We start from the raw sequence: 13,360 nt of genomic DNA on the forward strand, positions 1-13,360 counted from the left end.
AATTAGAATCCCTATTGTTGTCATTTGTTCTAAATAAACAAACTTATCCACTTGTTCTGGTGTGACGCCATCTACTCCAACTTTTACTTCATACCTGGTGCATAGGATGATGGTTGTGGTTGTTGGAAGTCGTTCATTTCAGTTCCATGCCAGATTTTCCTCAGAGTAATGTCCTGAGCCCATTCACCTTCAGTTGTGTCATCAATGACCTTCCCTCTATAATATAGTCAGAAGTGGGGATGTTCTCTGGTATTGTATAATGGTCAGCACCATTTGTGATGCCTCAATATTGAAGAAGTCCATGTCTAAATGCAGCAAGAGCTGGACATTATTCAAGCGGGCTGAAAATTGCCAAGTAACATTCATGACACACAAATATCAGGCAATTATCATCTCTAAAAAGATAGAATCTAACCATTGTCCCTTGAATTTAAATGGAATTACCATCACTGACTTCTCCACAATCAACATTTTAGGTGTTGCAATTGACCAGAAACTCACCAGGACTTGCCATATAAATACTGACATTTCAAGAGCAGGTCAGAGGCTAGGAATACTGCAGCAAGTAACTCACTACCTGTCTCCCCAAAATCTGTCCATCAGCTGCAAGGCAGAAGTCACGAGTGTGATTGAATACTCCTCATTTGCCTGGATGTTTGCAGTCTAATCACACTCAGATATCTTGTCATCATCCAGGACAAAATACTGCACTAGCTTGACACCATATCCATAAACATCCACTCCCTCCACCATTGATGCTCAGTAGCATCAACACGATGCACTGTGAAAATTCACCAACACTCCTTAGAAAACACCTTCTACATCCACAGCCATTTCCATTTGGAAGGTCATGGGTGGCAGAAAGTGTACATTTCCCTCCAAGTCACTCGTCATCCTGATGTGGAAATGTATTGCTATTCCTTCAGTGTCGGTGTGTCAAAAGCCGGCAACTCCCTCCCCAACAATATTGTGGGTGTACCTACAGAGTATTAACTGCAGTGATTCAAGAAGTTAGCTCACTACACCTTGTCAAAGGCAACTAGGGATGGGCAATAAATGGAGAAAGTGATGACTCCAGATGCTGGAGAGTCAGAGTCGCAAAGTGTAGTGCTGGAAAAGCACAGCATTCAAGAAGCAGCATCCAAGAAGCAGGAGAATCGATACTTTGTGTATGCCCGAAACATCAATTCGCCTGCTCCACGGGCAATAAATAGCCCATCCAGCGACTCCATGAATGAATAAAGAAAACTTTCATTTCTTTTACTGTATTCTGACCAACTAGACCATTATTTTATCTGTTTGATATTCATACTCAATCCACTCTAAGCCTCTGGTTGATTTGTGATATTTTGCTGGGACTCGTGATTCTGCAAATATTGTTCTGACGTCAGTGTATCACAGGCTTGTTATGTTCTTGCCTCCAGTTTTCACTCCTGAAAGTACATCTGATTTTCAGAATAGTTGTTCTGTGTACAGTTAGAGAAATTGTGGTGATAACGCACAAATTTGTTGAGGTCATTAACACATATTGAGGAAAGCAGGGAGCATAACATTGACTCCTGGTAATCCCACTATAAAATTTCCAGTTATAACATGTCATAACTTCCAAAGAGTGTGTGCAACAGTGCTCCACAACAATGCTGACAAATGAGCAAAATTAAATCTCGTGGAATAAAAAGGACAATAATGGTAAGGAGATACATGAAACTGGGAAAAGTGGCTAATGGATGTTTTCAGGGTAGCAGAAGATTAGTAGCAGGGTTGCCCAGGGGTGTTGGAATGTTTTGCTCTTTCTGGTAATAATTGATGATCTAGATCTTGATTTCAAGATTTTCAGAAGAGGTAGCGAATATTGTACTCTGTAAGATTGTTATTATAGAAATTCAAAAAGGCATAAACAGTTGATTGAATGGTTGAACAGTTGGCAACTGATGTTAAATGCAGAGAAGTGTGAAGTGAATAATTTTGGTGAGGAGAACATGGGGAGATGATTTAAACAAAAATAAAAATGAGGTTCAGAATCTGGGTTTATTTGCGAATCAAATGGGATGATTTGTTGAGTGACTGGCTAATAAAGCATGCAGTATTTGAGGCTTTATTAGTAAGGATGTAGAGTACAAGAGCAAGAAAGTTATGTTAGTCTTCTTTAAGGCACTAGAGTCATAGAGATGTACAGCATGGAACCAGACCCTTCGGTCCAACCCGTCCATGCTGACCAGATATCCCAACCCAATCTAGTCCCACCTGCCAGCACCTGGCCCATGTCCCTCCAAACACTTCCTATTCATATATCCATCCAAATGCCTTTTAAATGTTGCAATTGTACAAGGCTCCACCACTTCCTCTGGCAGCTCATTCCATACAAGTACCACCCTCTGCGTGAAAAAGTTGTCCTTTAGGTCTCTTTTATATCTTTCCCCTGTCACCCTAAACTTGTGCCCTCACTAATTTGATCTTTACTGAAACACATATGCATTCTGGCTATTACACTTTTTACGAGAATACAGGCAGTTGGACACTTGCAGGAAGAAATTAAGGCTTTGGTGATAGTGCAAAAAGAGGGAGGTTCAATCGAGGCATTCAAGAGGGAATTGAGTTGTTTTCCGAAAGGAAGAATTGCAGGATATAGAGGATAAAGAGGAGGGTGGCACTCAGCAATGGCTTATTCAGAAAACTAACACAGATTTAGTGGACCAAATGGCCTCTTTCTGTCCCATAATAATTTGAGATTCTGTGAACAGATGAATATATTTAACTGGAAGATTGGCACGTGAATTAGGGAGAAGGGGAGAGAGGATTACAACAATCAAATTTGATGAGAAAAGATATGAGGAAGCTCATGTGGAGCATATCAGTGTAGGAAATATTAGACCTTTAAGGATAAATGAAAACAGTTCCACAATTGGCTGACAGCAAGAGGTGCTCAGTTGACTTTGTATTTAAGAGCTTTGTCAGTGGAGGTGTTGGCCTTTGGATAGGACAGTGGTCAAGAGTAAAACTTGTAGATTTCCAATAAAACTCCTTGCAAATTTCTGAAGTCTTTTGCTGCCTTATTCAACAAATGGATATTGGTCTGCTGCATAAAGAATGGCATGGATCATTTGGGTTGAATGGCCTGTTCTGTGCAGTTTATCCTATGTTAGCCCCTGTGGCCTGTGCACCTGCTTATTCAATGTACGCATCATTCTCTCACCTTCCACTGTGTGTCAGCCAACCCACCACACAGCTTCAGCCGTAGACATGTAGGTTTGTGGCATTTCCAGTCAAGTTCAAATTGGGCTATCCAGCAATTAGGCATAAATTTGCATGCAAAAACTCTCAAAGTAGCATAGGCTCATTTAGCAATATTTCAACCTTTCACCAAAATAACAGTCTCCCCATCTTGATTTATAAGATAATTAACTGAATGAATGAATATTTTGCACTGTGTATATTGGGCAATATTGCATTTCTCAAACTTTGTGTGCACTATATGGGCTCACTGGTTGTAAGGCAGTCAGTTAAAATTAACTAGAGAGTGCAAGTGAGAATTTTGAGAGCTAACTGACTGCCCCATCGTTACAAATATGTTTATGAATAATTATAGGCAGTGCTCAATCTTAGTCCATTGCAGGCCTCTAGAATTTTCTTTCTGGACCACTCAGAACTAATTCTCAACTCTGTTCATGACTTTTGTTTCATTCGGATTCAATGAAACTCATTCGACATCCTGATTTTAGGCTAATGCAGGATACATGCTAAAAATCGAAGGTTCCATTAACAAGTATGACAAAATATTTCAGGACAAAAATAGATAAAGTGGAGGTTCTTAATTGGTGGCATTGCTCGAAGGAGGTGAGGTGGGGGACAGTGCTCCAGAGAGAATGTTCCAGCAGGGGAAGTTGAATGGCCAAAATAAGAAGAGACAGCAACTGAGTCTGGTAGACATAGACATTATCGGCCACTTAAGGCACATGGGAATTTTCCAAGGAAGAATGATGGAAGGCAGTAAAAGGTAAATGGCACATTGATAAAATGGTTATGGGGATAGAGAGACCTGAGGCTTTATACATTGTAATCTTTGAAGGTAACAACACAAATTGAGAAAGCTGTTAAAACACTATAAAAGCTACTCTGTTATAAACAGAGGTATAATGGTTGATTTTGAGGAAAGGATGAAAACAGATGCTAACTGGGTGCTGTGCTAATGAGATGTGTCTGTTTAAACGTCTTGCCCTGGTGATAAACGTTGGGGCTAAGTGGTGATTACCATAGCTCAAATATGCTTGGAAGGTACCAAAGTAGGCATCCGCATGTTTGGCATCAAGTGCAAAATAAAGCAATTTCCCTGAAATGAAGGAATGGAGCACAGTTACAAATTACCTTGGGGTATGTCTTGGAGGAGAATTTATAGGCAGTAGTGTTCCCATGGATTCGCTGCCATTATCCTTCAACGGTCACGGGTTTAGAAAGTACTGTTGAAGGAGTCTTGTGGAGTTGCTGCAGAGAAGGTATATGTTGCTACCACTATGGTAGGAAGGATTGAATGGTGAAGGTGGTAGAAGGGATGTTTTATTATGGATGTAAATCTTTGTCAGTATTTTTGGCTGCATTAATGAAAGTATTTGGAGACTAATCCACCATAGCTCTGATTTAGAAAAGAAAATATGAATAGGCATGAGCCATCTGGTCATTCAAACCTGTTCCTGCTTTTAACAAGAGGTCAGAAGAATTACTTATTGCTATTCATTTGCCCAGGAAAAAAATGACACTTTCTTTCCACATGCTGGGCCCAGTCTTCAATGGCAGGATCAAATGAATCAAGCTTCCCAAATAAAGGCATAATGCTAGAAAAGCTTATCCCAACTCAAAGACAACTGTTGAATGAATTGTTTTCAGGAGCGTATTGTTTATCTCATTGCCACTGAAGTAACTCCACGGAAGCTGATATCGATCATCAAAGCACTCTTTTTTATACACATGCAAAGTACATGACCTGACCAGCTAGTCCCTACAGTGAGGAGAATCCCTGAGACTTGCTTATACCTATCAGCCCAGACTCCCTGATCAGCCTGGGTTAACAGCCCCAGTCAGGGAACTCACACTCAGTGATATCCACCTGGCTGACCTCGTTCCAATCACTACACACACCATTCCCATTGTTCCCTTTAATCCTAAGAGCTATATGTGTCCTCCTTGAAAACATTCAATGTTTTGGCCTCAACTGATTTATGTGGCAGAGAATTCCATAGGCTCACCATGCTCTGGGTGAAGACATTAATCCTTACCTCACTTCCTGGTCATACGTAAGTCCTGCCATCATCCTATCATCCCAAGAACAGTCCGGCAAACCTTCCACGCACTCCGTCCACAGCCAGCACATCCTTCCTCAGTAAAAGGAGACCAAAACTGCACACAGTATTCCAAGTGTGGTCTCACCATGGCCCTGTACAATTGCAGTGGGACATTCCTGCTTCTGTATTTGAATCCTCTCCCTGTGAATGCAAACAAGGCATTTACTTTCTTCCCTGCCTGCTGTACCTGGTATGCATACTTAATGTAACTGGTGTACAAGAACATCCAGGCTTGTTGCACGTCCCCTCTTCCCAATCTGTCATCATTTAGCTAATAATCTGTCTTCCTGTTTTTGCCACCAAAGTGGATAACTGCTTATTTATCTACAGTATATTTCATCTGCCATGCATTTACCCACTCACTCAACTTGTCCAATCACACTAAAACATCTGTGCATCCTCCTAATAGTTCATGCTCCCAGAAAGCTGTGCTGTCTGCAAGCTTTCAGAAATTATAGTTAGTTGCCACATCTAAATCATTAATATATATTGTGATCAGCTGGCACTGATCCTTGTTGTACGCTACTGGTCACCGGCTAACAGTCGGAAAATGACCTGTTTATTTCTACTGTTCATTTCCTGTCTGCCAATTAATTGTCTACCCATGTCAGTACACTAACCCCAATCCCATGATAACCTCTCTGTAGGACCTTATCAACTTCTGAAAGTCCAAATAAATCTCATCTACTGATTCCCCCAATCGATTCTTCTAGTTACATTCACAAAAAATTCCAATAGATTTGCCAAGTATTGTTCTCTTTGGTAAGTCCATGCTAACTTTGTTCAATCCCAGCACTGTTTTCCAAGTGCTCTGCTATTAAATCTTTTATAAAGGACTTTAGCATTTTCCTTACTGTCAGTGTCAGGCTACCAGTTTATAATTTTCTATTTTCTCTACCTCCTTTTTTAAATATGGAGTTATATTAGCTAACCTCTAATCCATAGGAAGTGTTCCATTGTCTACAGAATCTTGAAAGAGATCACTAGCCACTTGATCAAATGTTGCCTTCAATGGTGATCATTCTCACGATACCTCTTGAGTTCAACCATTTTTTTCTCCATTGCACTAAAATTATAATGAGGTCAAGAGCTGAATGACCCTGAAGAAACCCAGACAAGTTATTGCTGTGTACATACTCCTTGATAGCATTGTTGGTGACACCTCCTATTACTTTACTATTTTTGAGTGAGAAACTGCTGGAAGGGTAATTGACAGGATTAGATTTATCTTGTTTTATTTTATGGACAGAACATACTTGGACAATTTTCCACACTGTTTAGGATTTGAAAGTGGTGCAGCTGTATTGAAACAACTTGGCTGGTGCCTGGCTAGTCCTGTCAAGGAAGTCTTCAATATTATGTTGAAGGTGAGGAGGTGATGCCCTCGTTGTATAATGACTAGACTATTAATCCACAGATGCAGGTAATGTCTGGGGACCTGGGTTCAAAGCTAACCTCAGTAGGTGTAGAATTTAATAATAATAATGAAAATATGGAATTAAGAGTCTGGATAACCATAGATCCATTGCAGATTGTTAGGAAAATCCCATTTGGTTCATTAATGTCTTGAGGGAAGGAAACTGCCATCCTCACCTGGTCTGGTCCACACGTGACTCCAGATCCACAGCAATGTGTTGATTCTCAACTGTTCTGTAGGTGGAAAATCCTTGCTGTTAAAAGAAAATTATCAGAACCCATAGCCTTTGCTGTATCTGGTGCTTTTGCTGTTTCTTTCTATAATCTGGAATAATTAAAATGGCTGAAGACTGGCATCTGCTTCTAACATAGAAGAGAACTTATACATCAGCTCCTCAGCTGAATAATTTACTAATCAGCAGGAGTTTTACCATTTGGTACAACTTGCTGAGGATATGTGTCGTGTGTAGGCCAGATTGGATGAGGACAGCAGATTTCTTCTCGTGCAAGACTTTCATGAATGAGTTAGATTTTTATGCCAATCTGAAAGATTTATTGCTGGTATCGCATTTTTATTCCAAATTCACTCATTAGTTGAATTTAGATGAGATTGAATAAACCCCAAATACATTTCCAAAATCAGTTTTTTTTACAAAATGTCAGATTGAAAATATACTGCAATGATGGAGTTCAAATCTTATCAATAAGACATTGAATCATGGTCTCATTTACTTTCTCATGTGGATGTAAAAGATCCAGTTCTATTCCTTCAAAGAAGAGCACTGAGTTATCGGCAGTGTCCCAGTCAATATTTATCCTTTAATCAACGTCACAAAAAAAGGTAGTGAGCTTACCGTGTGTAAATTGGTTGCCACATTTCCTGTGTTGCAGCAGTGACTAGACTTCAAAAGTACTGAATTGACTGTAAAGTGTTTCGCAATGCCCAATGGTTGTGAATGTAAAAACCTTTTACATTTTGCTGGAGCCTGTTATTTCTCCCCGTCTATGTGATCATATTAAGTAACAGAGGAACAGGTGCTGCTACAATGGGAGGGGGCAGTAAGGGAGAAAGGGCTTGGTTGATACTCTGCTTATGTTGTGCTCAGTCATACGGGGAATTTGGACATATTGCTGTTCACTGGCTATATAAGTTTGTATTGGGGGTGTGGTGATTTTTCAGCCTGAGGTTTGGTGTGTGGGGTTAGGGCAAAGTGCTATTGATTCATGGAGAAGAGATAGTATTAGAAGTACTGCAGGTAGTTCTTCTACAACACAATGGTTGTATTCTTGTGCAACCCCGTGTTATAGAAAAATCGCGCTTTAGAAACAGCAGCGGCATGGTGGCTCAATGGTTATCACTGCTGCCTCACAACGCCAGGGACACAGGTTTGATTCCAGCCTTAGGTGACTGTCTGTGTGGAGTCTCCCTGTGTCTGCGTGTATTTCCTCCCATCGTGCAAAGATGTGCAGTTTAGGTGGATTGGCCGTGGTGAATTACCCACAGTGTCCAGGGATGTGTAGGTTAGGATGGATTAGCCATGGGCAATGCAGGGTTACAGGGACAGGGTAGGGTGTTGGTTCTGGGTACTGTGCTCTTTGGAGAGTTGGTGTGGACATGTTGGGCTGAATGGCCTGCTTCCACACTGGAGGGACTCTATAAAGTGTTGGTGGTGTAATCATGTTACAGCCAACACATGTTTTAAAAATTCACGCTTTAGGTACAGTGTCCCCAATTCGTCAATCACATTATAGCAAATTCACATTAACAAAACCCATGTTTTAGCAGAACGCCCTGTACTTAGTGAGTAAGAGGTGATTTCTTTTTTCTATCGTTATAAGTTGCATTGATAGGATTCCCTTCAATAATGTTGAACCACTGCTAATTTGTAAACTGAGTTAAAGTCATGAAGAATTGTGGAAAATTGAAATCTTAAGAACTGCTCATGGAGTTCTTTCAAGTTGGCTGTCAGGTGTACTTAAGCATGCTGCGGTTATTTAGCAAATGTTTTTGAAAGCAAAATTAATTGAGAACTTCTCTCTGTAATTGAAAAAAATAATACCTCATCATTCATCCTGTAACAATATTTAATTTATATACAGAGGTTAATCTTCTATTTCATTACTTCAAATAATGTATGATATTTGAGAAGAAGACACTGAGTGACTTTGGCGAAAGAAAACATTGACCTTTTGAGGTGAATGCTGCATACCAAAATTTTGAAATGTTAAAACAATTAGCTTGTTTTATTGAATTTGTGAGAAGAATCTCATGATTTGTCTGTTATTCTCCAAAGGGAACTGCGAGCCTTGGTAATTGAGATGGTGTTGGCGACTGACATGTCTTGCCATTTTCAACAAGTCAAAGCTATGAAGAATGCATTGCAGCAACCTGAAGGGTGAGTCATCTCTTTCAGCCATCAGAAAATCTGATGAAAAGTCATTTGTGTCTAGTGCATTAACTGCTGTATATTTGCTTATTCATAGCTAATGTTAAAACTGCATAAGCCTTGTCCTACATCATGAATAGCTAATACTGCTGAAAATTAAAACAAGAAGTTTGAACAGCTCTTCAGGAAGTTTTACTGATCATTGCTGAATGATCCTGTTGTAGAAAGTAACTACCACAGGAGACCTGACAGGAACATTTAAACCGTATCATTGTCACAGTGATGTTGTAGGCTGTCACAGAAAGGTATCCAGTCCTGATTTTGTAGCAAAGACCAGGCCATGGCAAATTTTTTTTTCCATCTATTTAAATGAATAGCACATTCCAATTTAAAAAAGTACTGCAGATGCTGACGAAGTGAAATTAAAACAGAAAGTGCTGGAGAAACCCAGCAGGTCTGGCAGCATCTGTGAAAAGAGGACTGATAAATTCTGTGTTACGATCGAGCCCTCCACAATCACCTGATGAAGGAGCGCCACTCCGAAAACTAGTGTGCTTCCAATTAAACCTGTTGGACTATAACCTGGTGTTGTGTGATTTTTAACTTTATGAAAAGAGGAACAGAGTTAATGTTCTGAGTCAAACAATTCCAAAGAACAGCCAAGTGCACTTAAAAAGTTAACTTTGTTTCTCTCTTTGCCATATATGCAGGGTTTCTCCAGCACTTTCTGCTTTTATATAACATAAATGAATAAAATTCTGTTTACTATTAAATTATTTAAAGTAATACTATAGATGCATTTAAGGGGAAGCTAGCTAACCAATTTTCAATGAAGATTCAATGAAGTAGGCAAGGAGGAAAGTAATGTGGAGCAACATACCAGCTGAGAGCAATTGTGCTGCTTGGTTTGTTTCTATGTTGTAAAATTGATGTTTAAAGCAACTGGCAAAAGAAACAATGGAGACATGAGGAAAACCTTCTTAATTCAGTGAGTGATTAGAATCCAAAGTGCACTTTTTGACTGTAGTGAGGTGGATCCATGAAAGGCATTCAAGAAGGAATTGGATTGTTTGGATTGTTAGATCAGATATCATGAAATGGTTGGAAGCACTAGATACTGCTAACAACATTTGGCCCTGGCAACATTCTGGCAATTGTACTGAGCAGTTGTGTTCTAGAACTTACTGCTCGCCCCAGCCAACCTGCTCCAAAACAGCTATAACATTGACATCTGCCCAACAAAGTGCCTCGGAAAACTCTGTACACAAAGAAGGGCAAATCCAACCTGGCCCATTTCCGTCCCATAAGTCTACTCTTGACCATCACAAAAGCGATGGAAGGTGTCATCAATAGTGCTATCAAGCAGCACCTGCTTATCTATAACCTGCTCACTGATAGAGGACGTGGTGGAGGCTGATACAATTACAACATTTAAAGGGCATTTCAATGGGTATATGAATAGGAAGTGTTTAGAGGGATATGGGCCAAGTGCTGACAAATGTTAATTTAGGATATCTGGTTGGCATTGGCAAGTTGGAGTGAAAGGTCTGTTTCCATGCTGTATATCTCTATGATTGTATGATGCCCAGTTTGGGTCCTGCCAGTGCCACTCAGCTCCTGACCTCATTACAGCCTTGGTTCAAACGTGAACATAAGAGCTGAGTTCACGAGGGGAGGTGAGAATGACAGCCCTTGATGTCAAGGCTGGATTTATCCAAGTGTGAAATCAACAAGCCCTAACAAAAATCAAGTCAGTGAGAATGAGGGAATACATTCTCCAATGGTTAGAGTCATATTTGGCACATAGAAAGAAGGCTGTGATTATCGGACGTCAGTCACCTAAACTCCGGGACATCGCTGCAGAAGTTCCTCAGGGTAAGGCCTAACCATCTTCAACTGCTTCACCAATGACCTTTTTTCTACCATAACGTCAGAAGTGAGGATTTTTGTTCAATGATTGCACAATGTTTAGAACTATTTGTGATTCTTCAGATGCTGAAGCAGTCTATATTTAAATGCAACATGATGAGGACAATATTGAGGCTTGGAAAACTGGCAAGTAACATTCTCGTGACAGAAATGCCAGGCAATGACCATCTCCTTTAAGAGACAATCTGACCATTACCCCTTGACATTCAGTGGTGTTGTCGTCATTGTCAGCATCTGGGGAGTTACCAATGACCGAAACTGAACTGGACTTATCACATAAACACAGCACCAGCACAGGTCAGAATACTGCAGTGAGTAACTCACCTCCTGAAGCCCATTTACAAATCATAAGTCAGGAGAAGGGTAGAACTTACACAATTAATGTGAGGGCCCTGGGTAGTGTTGTAGAACAGAGACACCTAAGGGTTCAGGTGCATCATTCTTTGAAGTTTATATCACAGGTGCTCAGGGGGGTTAATGCATTTAGCACACTTGCCTTCATTCCTCAGACCTTTGAGTATAGGAGTGGGGATGTGATGTTAAGGCTGTACAGGACATTGGTGAAGTCACTTCTGGGAGTACTGTGTACAGTTCTGGTCAGCCTGCTATAGGAAGGATATTATTAAATCGGAGACAGTTCAGAAAACATTTACCAGGATGTTGCCGGGAATGGAAGGATCGAGTTCCAAAGATAGGCTGGATCTTTTATTTTTGCTGGAGCGTAGAAGGTTGAAGGATGACCTTATTGAGGTTTTTAAAACTATGAGGGACGTGGATAAGGTGAATAGCAAGGGTCTGTTATGGAAAATAGGAGATATCAAAACGAGAGGGCATATTTTTAAGGTGAGAGGAGAGAGATTTAAAAAGAGCATGAGGGCAATTTTTTTGGATTTGGAGTGAACTTCCAGAAGAAGTGGTGGATGCAGACACAGCTACAACACTTAAAAGTCATTTGGGTAAGTACATGAGTAGGAAAGTTTTAAGGGATATGGACCAAATGTAGGCAAGTGGGGCTAGTCTGGTTTGGGAACAAGGTTGGTATGGACTAGTTGGACTGAAGGGTCTGCTCCTATGCTTTATAACTCTATGACTCTGTGAGTGTGATGGAATACTCTCCACTTGCCTGGATGATTGCACTTCCAATAACACTCTAGAAACTTGACGCCATCCAGGACAAAGCAGCCCGATGGACTGACACCTTATCCACATATGTTCAATCACTTCTTCTTAATATCGGAAAGATGTGAAACTTGAAAGGGTTCAGAAAAAAATTTAGAAGGATGTTGCCAGGGTTGGAGGATTTTAGCTATAAGGAGAGGTTGAATAGGCTAGGACTGTTTTCCCTGGAGCATCGGAGGCTGAGTGGTGACCTTATAGAGGTTTATAAAATCATGATGGATAGGATAAATAGACAAAGTTTTTTCCCTGGGGTGGGGGAGTCCAGAACTAGAGGGCATAGGTTTAGGGTGAGAGGGGAAAGATATAAAAGAGACCTCAAGGGCAACTTTTTCACACAGAGGGTGGTACGTGTATGGAATGAGCTGCCAGAGTAAGTGGTGGAGGCTAGTACAATTGCAACATTTAAAAGGCATCTGGATGGGTGTATGAATGGGAAGGGTTTGGAGGGATATGGGCCGGGTGCTGGCAGGGGTGTCTAGATTGAATTGGGATATCTGGTCAGCATGGACGGGTTGGACTGAAGGGTCTGTTTCTGTGCTGTACACCTCTATGACTCTGTGACTCTATGACTCCATCAGCGATGCTCAGCAGCAGCAGTGTGTACTATCTACAAGATGCACTAATGAATTTGCCAAAAATCTTTAGAGAGCATTTTCCAAACCCACAGCCACTTCCATCTAGAAGGACAAGGGCAGCAGACACATGGGCACACCACCACCTACAAGTTTCCCTCCTAGCCACACACCATCCTGACTTGGAAATATATCACTGTTCTTTCACTGTTGCTAGATCATAGAATTCCCTCCCTCGACATTATGGCTCTATCTGCAGCACATGTACTGCAGTGGGTTAAGAAGGCAGCTCACATTGTCTTAAGGTCAACTAGAGATGGGCAGTAAATGGTGACCCAGCCACACACTGAGATTTACATCTTTGAGGCCCCAAGACAGAGATATGCAGAACTGCACACATTATACTGCCAATCAGACTGGGCACCTTTTATTTTTATTCATTCACATGACGTAGGTATCGTTGTTTAGGCCAGTCTTTAATGGCAATCCTTAATTACCCACAGGGCAGTTACAAGTCAACCACAATGCTGTGGATCTAGCGTCA

The 13,360-nt window shown here is 40.8% G+C and overlaps 1 protein-coding gene across 8 annotated transcripts in view; it reads left to right on the plus strand.

The window, feature by feature from the left end:
• LOC122549286 (calcium/calmodulin-dependent 3',5'-cyclic nucleotide phosphodiesterase 1A-like) overlaps positions 1-13,360 on the plus strand; it is a 650,398-nt gene that overhangs the window by 520,492 nt on the left and 116,546 nt on the right. For all 8 annotated transcript variants that reach the window (XR_006311479.1, XR_006311480.1, XM_043688810.1 and 5 more), the window contains one exon: positions 9,044-9,145. Coding sequence is in view for 6 of the 8 variants with exons in the window: in XM_043688810.1 (XP_043544745.1) it covers positions 9,044-9,145 (102 nt within the window). In the remaining 2 variants the exon portion in view is untranslated. The remainder of the gene's footprint in view (positions 1-9,043; positions 9,146-13,360) is intronic.

Source organism: Chiloscyllium plagiosum, chromosome 4 (genome assembly GCF_004010195.1).
Source record: "Chiloscyllium plagiosum isolate BGI_BamShark_2017 chromosome 4, ASM401019v2, whole genome shotgun sequence".
Classification (NCBI taxonomy): domain Eukaryota; kingdom Metazoa; phylum Chordata; class Chondrichthyes; order Orectolobiformes; family Hemiscylliidae; genus Chiloscyllium; species Chiloscyllium plagiosum.